The sequence below is a fragment of the Cataglyphis hispanica genome, chromosome 1, assembly GCF_021464435.1.
Source record: "Cataglyphis hispanica isolate Lineage 1 chromosome 1, ULB_Chis1_1.0, whole genome shotgun sequence".
NCBI lineage: Eukaryota > Metazoa > Arthropoda > Insecta > Hymenoptera > Formicidae > Cataglyphis > Cataglyphis hispanica.
The window spans coordinates 15,297,658-15,312,477 of NC_065954.1; the positions used below are offsets into that span (position 1 = coordinate 15,297,658).

The window sequence follows — 14,820 nt, forward strand, 5'->3', positions numbered from 1 at the left end:
TCGTTACTAACTGCGATTCGAAATCTATCGAAATACAATTGCGATTCTCGAAGTATCGAACTGAAGTACCAACGTGAATTTATCACAATATAATATACATATATATATATATATATATACAAATATTGTTTCTACAGTAATTAAACTAAATTGTTAATTAACTTTTAAAATAATCAATAGCAAAATTTAAAAAAATTTATTATATTATTATATTATATCATTATTAGAAATTTTGATGTGATCGTTTTTTTTTAAGTATTTTAATATAAAAGAGTGAGAAAAAAACAGAAAGAGAGAGAGAGAGAGAGAGAGAAACCGAAAAACTTTCGAATGTAAAAAGTACTAGCGAAACAAAGTCTAGATCCTATGTATATTCGATATAACCTGTAGTTCTGCTAATAATTTGTCTGCATATAATTTTCACATTTCTAAAAGATGCTACGAATATTTGAGAAACAAATTTTTCGAAATATACGAAGTGGTAGGAAATTAAACACGTGGTCACATCTCGCCACGGCATTTAATTCCGCTGTTAATGATGAAAATCACTCGGTAAATATATTGACGAAAGAAACGGTAAGTATATATCGCGTACGTTTAACCATGTGATCAAACTAAATATCAAAGTGATGCAAAAAAAATGATTTTTTTCAATTAACAATATTATATGTGCATAATATTTAAACATTACTAATATATAACAGAATTAATAATGTATTAGAATTACTTTATATTTTTATAGCATTATATATTTTATTGCTTAAAAATATTTTAAAGGGACTGTTTGGTATTCCGGAGCTAAAAAGTGAAGATGGTTTTAACATATTGAAAAGTCGTGCGTTAACACATGTGAATGTTCTCATCAATGAAGCTGTAAGCAAAGACAGGAAGAGAAAAATGGTGGAAATATTTGACGAATTATCCAATACACTATGTAAAGTAGCAGATATGGCTGAATTTATTAGAGTTGCACATCCCGATCAACAGTATGTTCGAGCTGCTGAAGATGCTTGTATAACTATAAGTGGCGTTGTCGAAAAGTAAAGTTTACTTTTAAAATTATATATTTAAATGTTATATAACAGCTATCCTTATTTTAGATATTTCTTTATTATATCTGTAGAACTTAAAAGATTTTTCTTGATATTTTTGTTAATAATTTGTTGATATTTTGTTGATATTTTTGTTAATAATGTATACTTTTTATGAAGTAATTTTCTGTTAAATTTTTTTTTAATTTCTGTTAAGTTTTTCTTCTATCTGTATTTTCTTATTTTCAATAGAAAAATTTTTTAAATTTTTAAAAAAGATAAATATTAACCATTAATAAGCTTGATTTATAAATTATAACAATTATATTTATAACTCAATATTTAACAGATTAAACACACATCGTGAACTGTATGATGTGTTGAAACAAGTAGCAAATAATGGTGATATTCAAATGACATCTGATATAGACAATCATGTGGCTAAATTATTCTTATTCGATTTTGAACAATGTGGTATACACTTACCAGAAAGGCAAAGGAGAAAAGTAGTCGAGTTAAACGATTATATTTTGCAAGTAAGTATTATTTAATGATATCTTTAATCATTATATTGTTACAAGCTTTTTCTTTTTTTTTTAGGTGGGTCAAAAATTTATAGCTGGTGCTGGCACTCCGAGGACAGTTAATGCCGACGCATTACCTGATGTTATCAGGCAATAGTAAGTGCGGTAATTTAATCGATTACTCGCGGTGTTCCATTCAAAATTCTGAATTTTATTATTTTGTTTAAAACTTTTCAAAGGTATAAGCTTTAGAAAAGTACCTCGTTGATATCGGATACGTTTCACAGTTTTGTGACGGACAACGGTCAGATATCAGTGCAAGGATTTTATGCAGACTCCTCCAATACTGCTGTTCGTGAAGTGGCATATAAATTGTTTCTGATCCCAGATAAAGAACAAGATTATCTATTACATGAACTTTTGAGCTCCAGACATCTATTGGCAGAATATTGTGAATTTCCAACATATGCACACAGGTAATATGAATTATATAAAAAAAAAATACAATTTTATGGATGTAAACACAAATGAAAAACTTATTATTTTATAGAGCTGTGAAAGGAAGTACAGTCGAATCGCCAGAGGTTGTGAATGAATTTCTTAATATATTAAATGAAAATTTACAATCTAAAACAACACAAGATTTTCAAGAAATGCAAAAGATGAAAGATGCCGAATCGCAGTTGAAACAAGTTTGTATCCATCTTTACTCATTTGTCTTTATATACTTATAATTCTATTTATACAATGATACATTAATCATATAACTATCAAGCATGTAGACTAACAGTCACAAAATCTAATCTTTATATTATGTATGTTTCACAATTTTAAAGTTTTTTTTTTTTGAATTATCAAACAGAAATTGATGCCATGGGACATTGCCTATTTCATGGCAAAAGCAAAGAAAGCTTGGTTAAATACTTCTACCACTGAATTTGCTCCATACTTTTCCCTTGGTGCTTGTATGGAGGGTTTAAATATTCTTACGCAATCATTGTATGGAGTTAGGCTTGAATCTGTCCCAGTGTTATCTGGAGAGGTATGGGCGAATAACGTTCATAAATTAGCTGTAATAGATGAAGAGGAAGGAATCTTGGGTTATATCTATTGCGATTTCTATGAAAGAACAGGAAAGCCTAATCAAGACTGTCATTTTACAATCCAAGGTGGAAAGCAACTATCAGATGATTCTTATCAGGTATAAATTTAGTGTATAATTAATGAGAGGGAGCTAGATATATTGTTAATTATTTATTAGTTAAATTATCGATTTTTCGTTGTTCATATATTTATATATTTGTGCAATTACATATAATTGCAAAAATTTCGATGATCTTATCATAGCGTCTTTGATTTCAGAATCCTATAGTTGTACTCATGTTATCATTGCCATATCCACGTTGGTCAAATCCGTGTTTATTAAGTCCATCATCTGTGGACAATCTGTTTCATGAAATGGGCCATGCGTTGCATTCTATGCTTGGGCGAACGAAATATCAGCATGTTACTGGTACTAGATGTAGTACAGATTTTGCAGAAGTACCAAGTGTGCTGATGGAATATTTTGCAAGTGATCCTAGGGTAAAATATACGCAATAATATAAATAATATAAATTGTTTAGTTATTGAAATTATATTCTATAGGTTTGTTGATATTTAAATGTAATGTACTTTAATTTATTACACAATCATAGGTTGTATCGAAATTTGCAAAACATTTTCAAACTCAAGAACCAATGCCGGAAAATTTATTGCACAAACTGTGTGCTTCAAAGAACATTTTCTGCGCCTCTGAATTACAAAATCAAGTATTCTATAGTATGCTGGATCAGGTGTATCATAGTGGTAAACTAACAAAATCCACTAGTGAGATTTTAGCAGATGTACAAAAGGAATATTATGGTCTTCCATATGTGGAAAATACGGTATGTACTTTCATTAAGTTTCTCTATTAATTCTACAAATCAATCTATATAAAATTGTATTTACAAAAAGTAGGTAATTATAAAAGTTTTAAAATTCTTATAAAAATATGAAAGATACTATTTGTTTTTTTTTTTTTTTTATGAACAATCTCTTTTATATGATGTATTAAATTATTTTTAAATTTATTTATCAACTAATTCATTTAAGAATTTGATCAAGTAGTCATTATATAATACATTTTGCAATTAAATAATAGAACGATAATTTAAACTAGGATATTTTTTAGTTGGCACAATAGATCATAGATAGAATGTATAATTTTTAATAATGTAATTAATCTCACTATTATATTTACAGGCATGGCAATTGAGATTTTCACATTTGGTCGGATATGGCGCAAAATATTACTCTTATCTAATATCTCGTGCAATCGCCGCCTGGATTTGGCGAACTTACTTTTATAATGATCCCTTCTGTCGATCGGCAGGTGATCGTTATCGAAAAGAATGTTTAGCACATGGAGGTGGTAAGCCAGCGTTGCAGTTAGTGTCGGATTTCTTAAACAAAGAAGCTACTGCTGCTACATTTGCAAAATCGTTAATCAACGAAGTAGATATGAAGAATCTACACATGGAAACCATAAAACAACGTAATAATATAAAATTTTCATAACTTGTTACAATACCAAAACTTGAGCTTTTGTAGCAGATGTCTAATATTTTGCACATGTGTTGGATACAGTTTTGTAAAACAAACTCTTCAGAATAGGACATACAGAATACATTTTTATGAGAAAAAATTGAATATACAACACAGATTGTTTCTAAATAAATATACATATGAAATCCTACTACGTTTTCAATGACAAATTTTTACCTTAATGTGGTATTGATTTTTCTTCATCACAAAGTGGTTATTTACTACAAATTTTTAATTTTCGACATTATAACCAAGCCTTTAATTGAAATTGAATATCAATGTAAAATTTACTTGAAAATTTAGTTAGAAGAATATATTTCAATCATTTATTATTTCTTTTTTTTCTTTGTGATTTAACTTATTCTTTCATTAGAAATCGACCAAAGATTAACTTCAATATCAAAATAACGTTATTAAAAAATATTATAGTAGAAATTGAACTCTTTGTGAAAATTCCTTCTACATTTTTTGTTTTGTGAACCAAAATCTCACATGAAAAATAATTGATATAATATCATTAAGCAACATTATTTCTTTTTTTTTCTCTTAATTATATTTTATTATAAGTACAGAATCCTTTATATTCTCTATGTACAATGTTGATAAATCTATGAATTATTACAAAAAAATAAGTTTTGTAATATTGTACATGTAATTCAAACGCAGCATAAGGTAATTTGTAGTAGATATTAATTTATACGTATATGCATACTCTACCTTTTCACTTCCCCTGAGGTTATCCTAAATCTGTACATGGCAACGTAAAGTTATGATTTATTGGGAACATAAACTACATACCAAAACAGTGTTTTGCTGGCAGTACTATCTTCTCTATTAAAAAATTAATTTCTTCTCTGTTCGAATATGTATTTACATTGTACTGCGTTTATATATCGATGTTTCCCGGATTTAAATTGAAATTCCCCGCGTATGCTTCCATTAAAAAGAGCCGAACATTTCCTGTTCTTTACACACACATTTGTATCATTTACTAACTTAATATATGGACACGAAATAAGCCACTGAATGATCATTTACTCTTGCACAGCAATATTTTCAATAATTGGACGACATACATATCTTTTATTTTTATATTAATCGCGAATCCTACATTGTATAGAAGTTTTCTGCTTATTGAAATCTTATTTATTCGTGTGTAATTTTTAGAGATTCGTGTATAATTTTTAGAGATTCGATTCACGATAAACTGCACACTTTATTTTTTATTCTATCAATTAAAATTATGGACTTACGTATACACTATGTTTAAGATAAAACTGCAGTGTATATATATATATATATATATGTTTCAAGTTATATTATTTTTATCCATAATTCTAAAGAATCCAGAGAAAATTTTATTTTAATTTTTTTTCTTTCTTTTAATTTCTGAAAAGGCGATGAGAAGATACAGCAGAAATAATCTGTAGATTTGAAAGACAAGTACCACAATCGCATGTGTGTAGACGTAGTACGCTTTTTGTTATAAATACTGCACTGTTCACTTTTTGAATTAACTAATTATATTGCAATTGTACTCTTACTCTTTATTTTCATGGTAGTGTCACTGTATGCATATTATATCTTGCATCCTTTATTACATCCTTTTAATTATAAGTATGCTGTGAAAAACTGTGTTGGCATAAAAAATTGTTATATTCTAATATGTCGCATATTATCGCGTTCTGGTCCTTTCTTTTCTTACAAAATTCAGAAAAAACACAACACTGCTCAAAGGAGGACTGCAATCATTCAGTGTCTCTTATGCACTATGAAAATCAAAGGGAAAGTTCACACTGTGTTGAGCTTCTTTTCTTTTTCCTTTTATATAAACTGGTCACACGCGTAATAACTTTATGTTGATAGAGTCAGATTAATTATATAGTACCTTGCTTGAACTAGAGCTTGTTCACATTCACAATAGACAAACACTGATAGATTCAATTTGCTAGAAAAATTAGCATCAATCCAATAATTCAACGATGTAACTTTGGCATTTGCTTTAGGTTACGCAACATAATTATATTGATTTGCATTGTCCTTGTCACGCTCCATGTAATCTCTGTCTATGAGAGATTCGATCCGTTTCTTTAAATCTGCAGGCTAAAAAAAAAATAAATATTCAATGAATTGATGTGATGAATAAACATGGACTCAATACACTGTATACATAGGACACTTAATTATAATTCATATATTTTTCATGTGATACAAATGTATCTGTCCGATTTCTCTTGTAAAGAAGATCATACACAATATTATTTTAGGTAAAAAATCGAATTCATTACATGAATTATGCTAACATGCTTATATCTGTTTTTTATATAAAAAAGTATATTTACCTTTACAGGAAACTTTAATTGATTATACAGTTCACTAATAAGAAGATTGTGTGTCAGTGTTTTTCTCATCTTCATAATTCTGACAATAGCAGCATCTATTTGATACTGTCTGTCTTGATAAACTCTCTCTTCTGTTGCTTTTTGTTCTTCATTCTGAAAAAAATCTCAGATATAACTTTCCAGCTCTCTAAAGTAATTCCAAATCAATCAATTCATATAACATAATATAAACTTTTTCCACATATCTTAAAAAGTAAAATAAAATTTATTGTATTCAGTATTGAATATTACCGTTTCTTTCATTTGGATTTGATTGATTTTAATCCTAAATAGTTTGTTTGTAAATTCCGCATTGAATACGAATCTGTCATTATCAGCGACATCTCGACCACGCGGATTCTTTTGAAGAACACGAGCTTTTCCGCATGCTAATGATTGGAGGGTTCTTCTCAATTCGCCGTCCTCGATATTTGTTGCGGCCTTGATATCCTCTAACGAGAGATTATCGGAATCGTTGAACAGGATTAAGACTAGTGCTTGAAACAATGACACCTGTAGCTCTTTATTACCCTATTTTCATATAGAAGATACTTATGCATTAGTAAATAATTGTATTTGCAAACACAATATCGGGTTTTTTTTTTTAATACCTGATTAAACCATGCTTTTAATACACAATGTCCTAAGGTCGGCTGCCACTGCAGTTTTCTACCACTATGTTTTCCTAAATAAAATTTATTAAATACATCTTGATACTGCACCATTTCCATTGGCAGAGTGACTTCCATCACAGGATATGTAGGCCAGTATCCCATAGTAAGTATAGATACAGTCAAGTCCAAATTATTTGCCACTAATTCGCTCTGCAAATTCCCTGCATACTAGACAAAACAAAAATCAAAATAATACATATTATACAAGATCAATTTAGCATTAAATACAGAATATGTAAGGTGCTAACAAAGTTGAGTAGTTAATACAAACTGCAAATTAATTAAATATATATATATATATATATATATATATATATATATATATATATATTTTTTAGTATATAATATATATACAATATAATAAATTTCTTTTGCAAAATACAAATTATTATTTTCCTTACTTGTTTGAATGCGATATTGATATCTTTACTAAGTTCCATATCTTTGAACATTCCTTCTAATTTGCTAGTAAATCCACCACCGCATTCCTGTTTCAATTTAGATAACATTGACTTTTCAGCATCTACAGAAGCTGATTTCCCTACCAATAAGCGCTTGGCCAAATCCTTTTTGTAAAACGCTTCGAAAACATCTTTCCCGTGAATAAATCGAAAAAGTACCATAATTTTATCTAATAATCTCTAATTCCTCTTCCGTCGCTTCTTTGTTACCCGCGCGTAATTTACAATCGACAAATTTAGCTGAAATCAATAAATGTTTTCATTGTTTTTAATATGCATTCAAATTTAAGAATCAATAACATAATTGGAATTTTTTAAATAACTATTTGTATTGTATTATATTTGCAATTGATGTCATTAATATATCATATATATTACCTATTAATTCCGCTGGTTTGTTTGCTCTTTGATTAATAAAAGCTTCAAAAGCTTCTTTTAAACTATTTGCAAATTTTTCATTTTTATGAAAGCACGTATTAACTATATTATCCATTTTATCTTTAAAATCTAATAGCTCCTGTACCATTGTTTTATCTTTTTCAGGATCTATAACTATCGTCTTGCCTTTTTTCTAAAAAGATATAAAATTTAAATAATACATTACATATATATTTTATATTATATATGATTTATCATTAGTGCAAAAATATATACCTTAATATAACAATTGAAATTCAAGCAAAGCTCCACAAGGCCATTCTTTATTCGACTATATAAATTGTAAAGTAATGATAAATCGCTAATTCTATTTTCATCCAACAAACCACTTAAACCTTTCTGTAAAATGCTAGTAATATGTTCAGATAATAATTGTTTTTCTACAGTATGTATAAGTGACCACCTGAAAGTTAGTTAATTTTATAAAATTATTTGCAACAATGTATTATTTAAGTCTTAATAATTTTTTATTTGATATATTAAAAATTATATTAAAGATATATAAAGAATGAAAATAATAAAAAAATTTACTTGGTTGCTGTGTCAAGATAATGCAACAGTCGCTCATTTTCTTCTTGTAGACGTTTATCCACATGAGCCAAATATTCAGGAACATCATGTTCATTCATCAATCGTTGACCTTCAGCAGCATACAATCTTTCTGTAGCCACTAGGAACCTAAATAAAAAAGATAAAGTTATATATTACAATATGCACGTATCAAGATATTTTTATAACAATACCCAGTAAAATAAATATTAATAAAAATATTTGCTAAAATTAACAACAATATACTTTGTTTCGAAGGCCTCTTGGTAGATTTGCAGATCTGACAACATTCTTAACAATGATTTGAGAAGTGTTCGATCCACAGTGTCACCTTGTCGTTCCTTTTCTATAAGCATGAGAAGACCCTCAACTGTGCGCGTTTGCACTAAATTGTTCAATACAATATGTAATCTGAAGAGATGCAATCCCATATCCCTGAAAAAGAAAGTTGAATAAAGCAAATACAAATTATTTTACACAAAGTTAATTTTTAGCAACATTTTAGACATTACCAGATTGATGAAATACTAGGATTTTGTAAAACATATGTTCTGTCAAGATACAGAAAGATGCTCCTGATCATTATCATCTGCCTGCAGTGTGATTGCCAACACTCATTCATCTTCTTCAGAAATATATGTCTGTCCATGGATTCTGCCAAAAACTGCTCGATATTAGCCTTCACGTGAGATTCTGTTAGAATAGTCAAATTTGAGTAAAGTGTTGATGCCATCTTATGATTACACATATTTTCAACTGCCTGATAAAGTTCTTCTAGAGAATAGCGAATGCTTTTGCTGGTTTGTATCGCAATCACAGCTTCCTGTAATTTTTCCCATGTCTGTTCTTGATAGTTCTCTGGTAATTTGGGTTTATCTAGAAAAAAATCATTGTAATTGAGATACAAATAAAATATAAACAAAGCAAAGGTTGACACATTTACCAAAATATTTTTTTAAAAGTTAATTATAAAAGTAATTAAAAATTTTTTAAATTTATTATATATGTGTAATATATATATATATATAGTACACAATTATACACTATCTATCTTTTTGTTTGTCTAACATTTTAATGATATATTTTTTTCAGATTTATACAGTAACAATTTTATGTGTGTAACAATTTTTCTCACTACAGAGATAGTAATAAAAATACTAAAATATTTTTACAAATAATTTCAAACTTCTGGAGTAATCTAAAAGGGTTTTTAATGTACAACAAGAATAGAGGTTTATGTTGTGTAAAATTGAGAGATATGGATTAATTTAGTTTTATTTAATTTTATGTAAATTATTTTATTGACATATTTATTTAATTACGAAACAAGTTTTAATGACGCAAGATGCACATATATAAGCGCAATAAAAGCAAAATGTCAAGTCAAACTGTAAGTATCCATTTATAGATTTCTGCATTATAACATTATTCCTCAATATATCATCTATAAATAGACATTTATTGCGTCAATATGCTTTTCATGTAAATCGCGTTAAACATTGTACTTAATTGTAATAATATAATATTCAATAACGTAAAAAATATCAGAAAAGACTGATCTCCCAAGTTACGATAGTTCAATATTCGTGTATTAGGTTATGTAGGTTTTGCCAAATCGAATAAAAACACTTCTTATCTTCAAGCTATACGACGAATTGCATCCAAAAGATCAAAGATTTCGCATCACAGATCTCTGATATAAGCAGAAAATGAAAAAGAGAGCGAGAGAGAGATGAAAATACTACAACTATCTCCGTAGATGTCAACGGCTGACTTTGAGGTTATGTCAAAGTTATCGCAAGAGCGCTTATTCTCCGCTTACTTTTGAAGTTCTTGATGACAAGTTTTTTGGCAGAACCGGGTTTCGTGTTCGCCAGACTTGGCGAGATCCTATTGTTGACGCCGTTCGGATTGCCGACTGTCAACGCCGAAAAATTGGCCCGCTTCTGCGTGTCGGTTGCCGTATCTGTCATGATGATGATCTTGTCACCTCTGATCTCGTTCGGTTGCGCGATGCCCGCAGCCGCGGACAGCTTGTAGCGCTTGGCAGCGCTCGCGTAATCCAGCACCACCGTGAGATTGGCGGCGGTGGCGGCAGCAGCAGCAGCAGCAGCAGCAACAGCAGCGGCGGCAGCGTTGGTAGTTGCGGTATTGGTGGAGGTTGCTCTCTTCACCTGTCTTGTGGCCAGAACCTGAGTACCACCGGGCCTAGACATATGCGTGCATTGTCCGGCCGTCGGCCCGGTCTTGGTGTAACGTGATTTTTATTCTGTAGCGACAGTCTCTGTTTTTGCACTTGTCGAGAAACTTATTTATTTACGGCACTCCGGACATTCGTATGACGGATGATGGAATTCGCGAACAATCGGCAACAGCCGTATACATGAGCGATCACCCTTCTGGCCTTCTCTCGTCTATTTTTCCCAATTATCTCACCTATCGCATGGACACCATAAAGATAAAAAATAATTGAGAGGGGATTGTACTTTTCGTAGAGCTCCAGACGGATTTGCAGTCGCATAAACATGTGCATAACAAAATAGACCAATCAATTTTCTTATGCATATGTTTATGCGATTATACGAATGGATAGGCCTTTAAAATGTATTCCGCTTAGCGCTTCGAAAATTTCTAAACATAGAAATTAAGTCTAATCAGAATTCTCTAATAACAGTAACAACAACATGGCGCAGCCAATCAGGAATTTCTTATCTTTCTTCCATTTGTCTTACTTAAACCTGCACGCAATATGCAATATTCCTTTCAGTTATTCTCTTGCTTCATGGCTCCAAGCTATTGATACACCTGTTTTTTACACTTTACATATCTAAAGTAAAAGAAAAATATGCTCATATTTTGAGAATAGATAAAAAATAAATAGAATGCAGCAGTAGAAAGTAGAGCTGAAAAAAATAAATTAATTTAAATGTAATTGTTCCTCTCCAATTTATTCTTTCTTTCATGCCTATTATTATTTGTATTCAGTTTTCCTAAAATCAACTTTAAATACTTTTTATGCATAAGCAATTATAAAAAAATTACCTTATATAGTATTATTAATTTTAGAAATTATGGGGATTCGATAGGGTAATATTAGAACGATAAAAAATTTCTGAATAGCATGTGTTTGATATGTAATAGATTCTGCAAGTTACACAGAATGAACAAAACCTTCACAGCCGATGAATTGACCGGTTTAACTGTTAAAAATCATCGACAGTATAACGAAGTTTACTTTTGATCTACCAGCAAAATTAAATGATTATTTTGTATAGATAGCACGAATTATCATCAGCTGTCATTGCGTTTTCACATCGTTGATACACAATTAGTCAGGTTAGTCGAATCTTTTCATATGATAAATTACTATTAAACCATTTTACATTTATGAGCACATATCCAATAAATATATATTGCAAAATATTTTCCTGAAGAGATAAATAATCATTTTGCAATGTACATATATAGCGCAATATATAATTGACTTTTAATTACATTTACATAATCGTATTCATAATTTTAAACTTAGGGGTTATACTGTGTTATTAAAAAAAATGTTATTTTGTCTTCTTACGACATTACTATTTCTATAATCAAGATGTAATAGCCATTTATATTTGCGATAATTTTTTGTTGAATTGATGTCATATTTTTCAAAGTTTTAGTTACATAAGCACACATACACCCACACATGTGTGATATATTTTTTCAAGAATCTATTTTTATATAGTCAAAAATAAACTTTAAGTAAATTTTATTAAAACTAGTAAGTGAGTGACGGTAACAGGAATGTATGTGATTTCTATACCAAAATGTGTAATTGTTTTGTTTAGATTTCATAATTCTGTCATACAAATGCACTATATTCTATTGGATTATTTAAATTAAAGAAATATATATATATATATATATATATATATATATATATATATATATATCGTTGTATACATATGATAGTTTCTAATAACTTGTACTCTTGACATATATAAAATTTAAAAAATATACATAACTGCAACACTTTTCAATCACTTCTCTGTTTACAGAAATTTTATTAACTTTATATTGCATTTTTTCTAATTCCTTAATTTATGATATGACACATAATTAAACAGATATAATATACAGATTCTTGTATTTTTTTATTTTTAACAATTTCATGATATTATAAAATATATACGCTATATATCTTAAATTTTATATCATATATTTATATTACTTTACATAAAATGTCAATTGATTATTAGAGATTGATTGAAATGTATGTCTTATCACATTAGTAAATGAAACAATTGAAACAAAGAATTCGTCAGTTTTTTAATACTTTTAATTTAGTTCATGTGTATTAATGTTCATGATTATGAGAAAATAGAAAATACATTCTCCATAAATTTATTTATATTATAATATTCTACAAATTTTGATAAAATATTAGAGAAGAGAGAGAACAAGAGTTAACAGAAAAAAAGAAATTAATACAACATTTGAAAATATGTCTAAGAATTATATAATACAAATAATAGTTTATTTTCTTATTATGATTAAAATAAATCTTTTGAAATAATAAAATAATTAATAATTTTTTACTGCAGTCTGATTTAAATAAGTTTTTTCCATTTTTATCAAAATTTTAATAAAAATAAATTAATAATTTACAAAAATATATTCAATATATATGCCTCTCTTATTTCATTTGTCATAATTTTGTATATTTTATTATGCATTAATGACTCTAGTTTTAAAGTGAGTGAGTGAATTTTTAAAATTGCTTCAATAATAAAACTAAGCACTAGGTAAGTATATTCCTACATGTACATATTGCTGTCATATTTATCTACATAATTATTAATATGATAAAAAAAATTTCTCATGTGACAGTATATTTTGAAGAATGTTGATCTAAACTTATTATCAAATTGAATAAAATTTACTATGTACATTAAAATTCATCCATAAGATGTATAATTATGCCATTTATCTATTTGTATAAGGTTTGATGATGTCTTTAGATATACCTAGAAAAAAAAGAAATTATTAAAAAAATAATAATTACAAGAGGCAAATACATATTTAAATAACTATTTTTCTATATATATGTTACAGAATGTCTTTCCCAAATAAAGAAGATCGTTTGAATTGTTGGAGTCGCAGGGACGAATATTGGCAATGTTTGGATGAAAGTAAATCTCAAGTAGAATGTATAGAATTGAGGAAACAATATGAAAAATTTTGCCCGTCTCAATGGGTATGTATCACTAATGGTAATCTTTTCATAATTCGAGAACAATATGTTCAGTATATATTTTGTACTTAACATTGATGGTAAAAACTAGATTTTTTTTTTAATTATCTAACAATTTTTCTATGCCACTGTTATGCAGGTGAAACACTTTGATCGTAAGAGAGATTACTTGAAGTTCAAAGAGCAAATAGAGAAGGGGGAGTATGTTCCTGAAGAACTAAAGGAAACAAAATACTAATCTATCGATTGTGTATTCCATTCATAGCAATTTACAATTGAACTATTAATATTAACTGTTAAACAATTAATTTCATACATTATTCACATACAAATGTTTTTTGACTTCACATTGTTATCTTTATTCTGTTAGATCATATAATAAACAAGATGCTTAAAAATAACACAGGACAATGATTTTATTGCGACATTCTATTATCCTTAACCGGTATTTCGCAAAAACTTTGAAGCCGTTTTAAAATTCTTTTTATCTCAGTATATAATACTAAACTAATCTGTTAATTTCGAGATTACATGCTTTTATATTATATACTTAAACTAATATAATTTCTCTTTCTCATAAAATATTTTTTATCTTCGTCGCACAGCTTTTTACGGTTTTGATCACAATTTGATTACTTTTATATCATCTTTTCTCTTTTTGTTTTTCTCTTTGATTAGTATTATTCTTAAGAACGTGATTATTCTCCCTTAATTGCAGGATACGTTGCCTCAACGGTGAAATGCAAAGTTCCGAAAGATCTGATTTGCCGGAGCAATTTGATAAGAAGAGCCAAGCAGTTCTCGGTTTACAAGCAACGAATAAAGATTTACACTAAACTAAAAATATTTTAATATAGTCTAGAGAGAGAGAGAGAGAGAGAAAGAAAAAGATATA

General features: G+C 28.5%; 3 protein-coding genes across 5 annotated transcripts; 2 read left to right on the top strand and 1 right to left on the bottom strand.

Moving 5' to 3' along the window:
• Window positions 1-316: 316 nt before the first annotated feature.
• LOC126848439 (mitochondrial intermediate peptidase) lies at window positions 317-5,201 on the top strand. Its single transcript, XM_050589352.1, has 10 exons — window positions 317-576; window positions 778-1,040; window positions 1,381-1,567; window positions 1,632-1,711; window positions 1,843-2,031; window positions 2,106-2,247; window positions 2,418-2,756; window positions 2,918-3,139; window positions 3,253-3,483; window positions 3,842-5,201. Exons 1-10 carry the CDS (start codon window positions 436-438, stop codon window positions 4,154-4,156), a joined length of 2,109 nt encoding a protein of 702 aa, XP_050445309.1. The 5' UTR covers window positions 317-435; the 3' UTR covers window positions 4,157-5,201.
• Window positions 5,202-5,539: 338 nt separating this feature from the next.
• On the bottom strand, window positions 5,540-11,139 carry LOC126848319 (cullin-4A-like). Its single transcript, XM_050589130.1, is given in 12 exon segments — window positions 5,540-6,286; window positions 6,526-6,678; window positions 6,817-7,095; window positions 7,176-7,406; window positions 7,640-7,877; window positions 7,879-7,939; window positions 8,078-8,270; window positions 8,354-8,540; window positions 8,669-8,815; window positions 8,933-9,121; window positions 9,199-9,562; window positions 10,509-11,139. Coding segments are annotated over 12 exon segments (2,532 nt in total). The 5' UTR covers window positions 10,903-11,139; the 3' UTR covers window positions 5,540-6,190.
• Window positions 11,140-11,465: 326 nt separating this feature from the next.
• Window positions 11,466-14,795, top strand: LOC126848985 (cytochrome c oxidase assembly factor 6 homolog). 3 transcript variants are annotated; one of them, XM_050590416.1, is made up of 5 exons: window positions 11,466-11,614; window positions 11,828-12,022; window positions 13,787-13,928; window positions 14,065-14,126; window positions 14,644-14,795. In XM_050590416.1, the coding sequence occupies exons 3-5, from the start codon at window positions 13,788-13,790 to the stop codon at window positions 14,759-14,761; spliced, it is 321 nt and encodes a 106-aa protein (XP_050446373.1). In that variant the 5' UTR covers window positions 11,466-11,614; window positions 11,828-12,022; window position 13,787; the 3' UTR covers window positions 14,762-14,795. The 3 variants fall into 3 exon arrangements, with proteins under 3 accessions (XP_050446373.1, XP_050446391.1, XP_050446383.1); XM_050590426.1 differs by lacking the exons at window positions 11,466-11,614; window positions 11,828-12,022 and adding exons at window positions 12,264-12,477; window positions 13,420-13,476; XM_050590434.1 differs by lacking the exons at window positions 11,466-11,614; window positions 11,828-12,022 and adding an exon at window positions 12,260-12,477.
• Window positions 14,796-14,820: the final 25 nt, after the last annotated feature.

Excerpts from the sequence above, each read along its gene's own strand:
- LOC126848985 (XM_050590416.1), top strand. The coding sequence starts at position 13,788 with ATGTCTTTCCCAAATAAAGAAGATCGTTTGAATTGTTGGAGTCGCAGG. Across the intron at positions 13,929-14,064 it reads AATTTTGCCCGTCTCAATGG|GTGAAACACTTTGATCGTAA; the intron begins GTATGTATCACT and ends ACTGTTATGCAG. Across the intron at positions 14,127-14,643 it reads GAGCAAATAGAGAAGGGGGA|GATACGTTGCCTCAACGGTG; the intron begins GTATGTTCCTGA and ends CCTTAATTGCAG.
- LOC126848439 (XM_050589352.1), top strand. The coding sequence starts at position 436 with ATGCTACGAATATTTGAGAAACAAATTTTTCGAAATATACGAAGTGGT. Across the intron at positions 2,757-2,917 it reads TATCAGATGATTCTTATCAG|AATCCTATAGTTGTACTCAT; the intron begins GTATAAATTTAG and ends CTTTGATTTCAG. Across the intron at positions 3,484-3,841 it reads TTCCATATGTGGAAAATACG|GCATGGCAATTGAGATTTTC; the intron begins GTATGTACTTTC and ends TTATATTTACAG.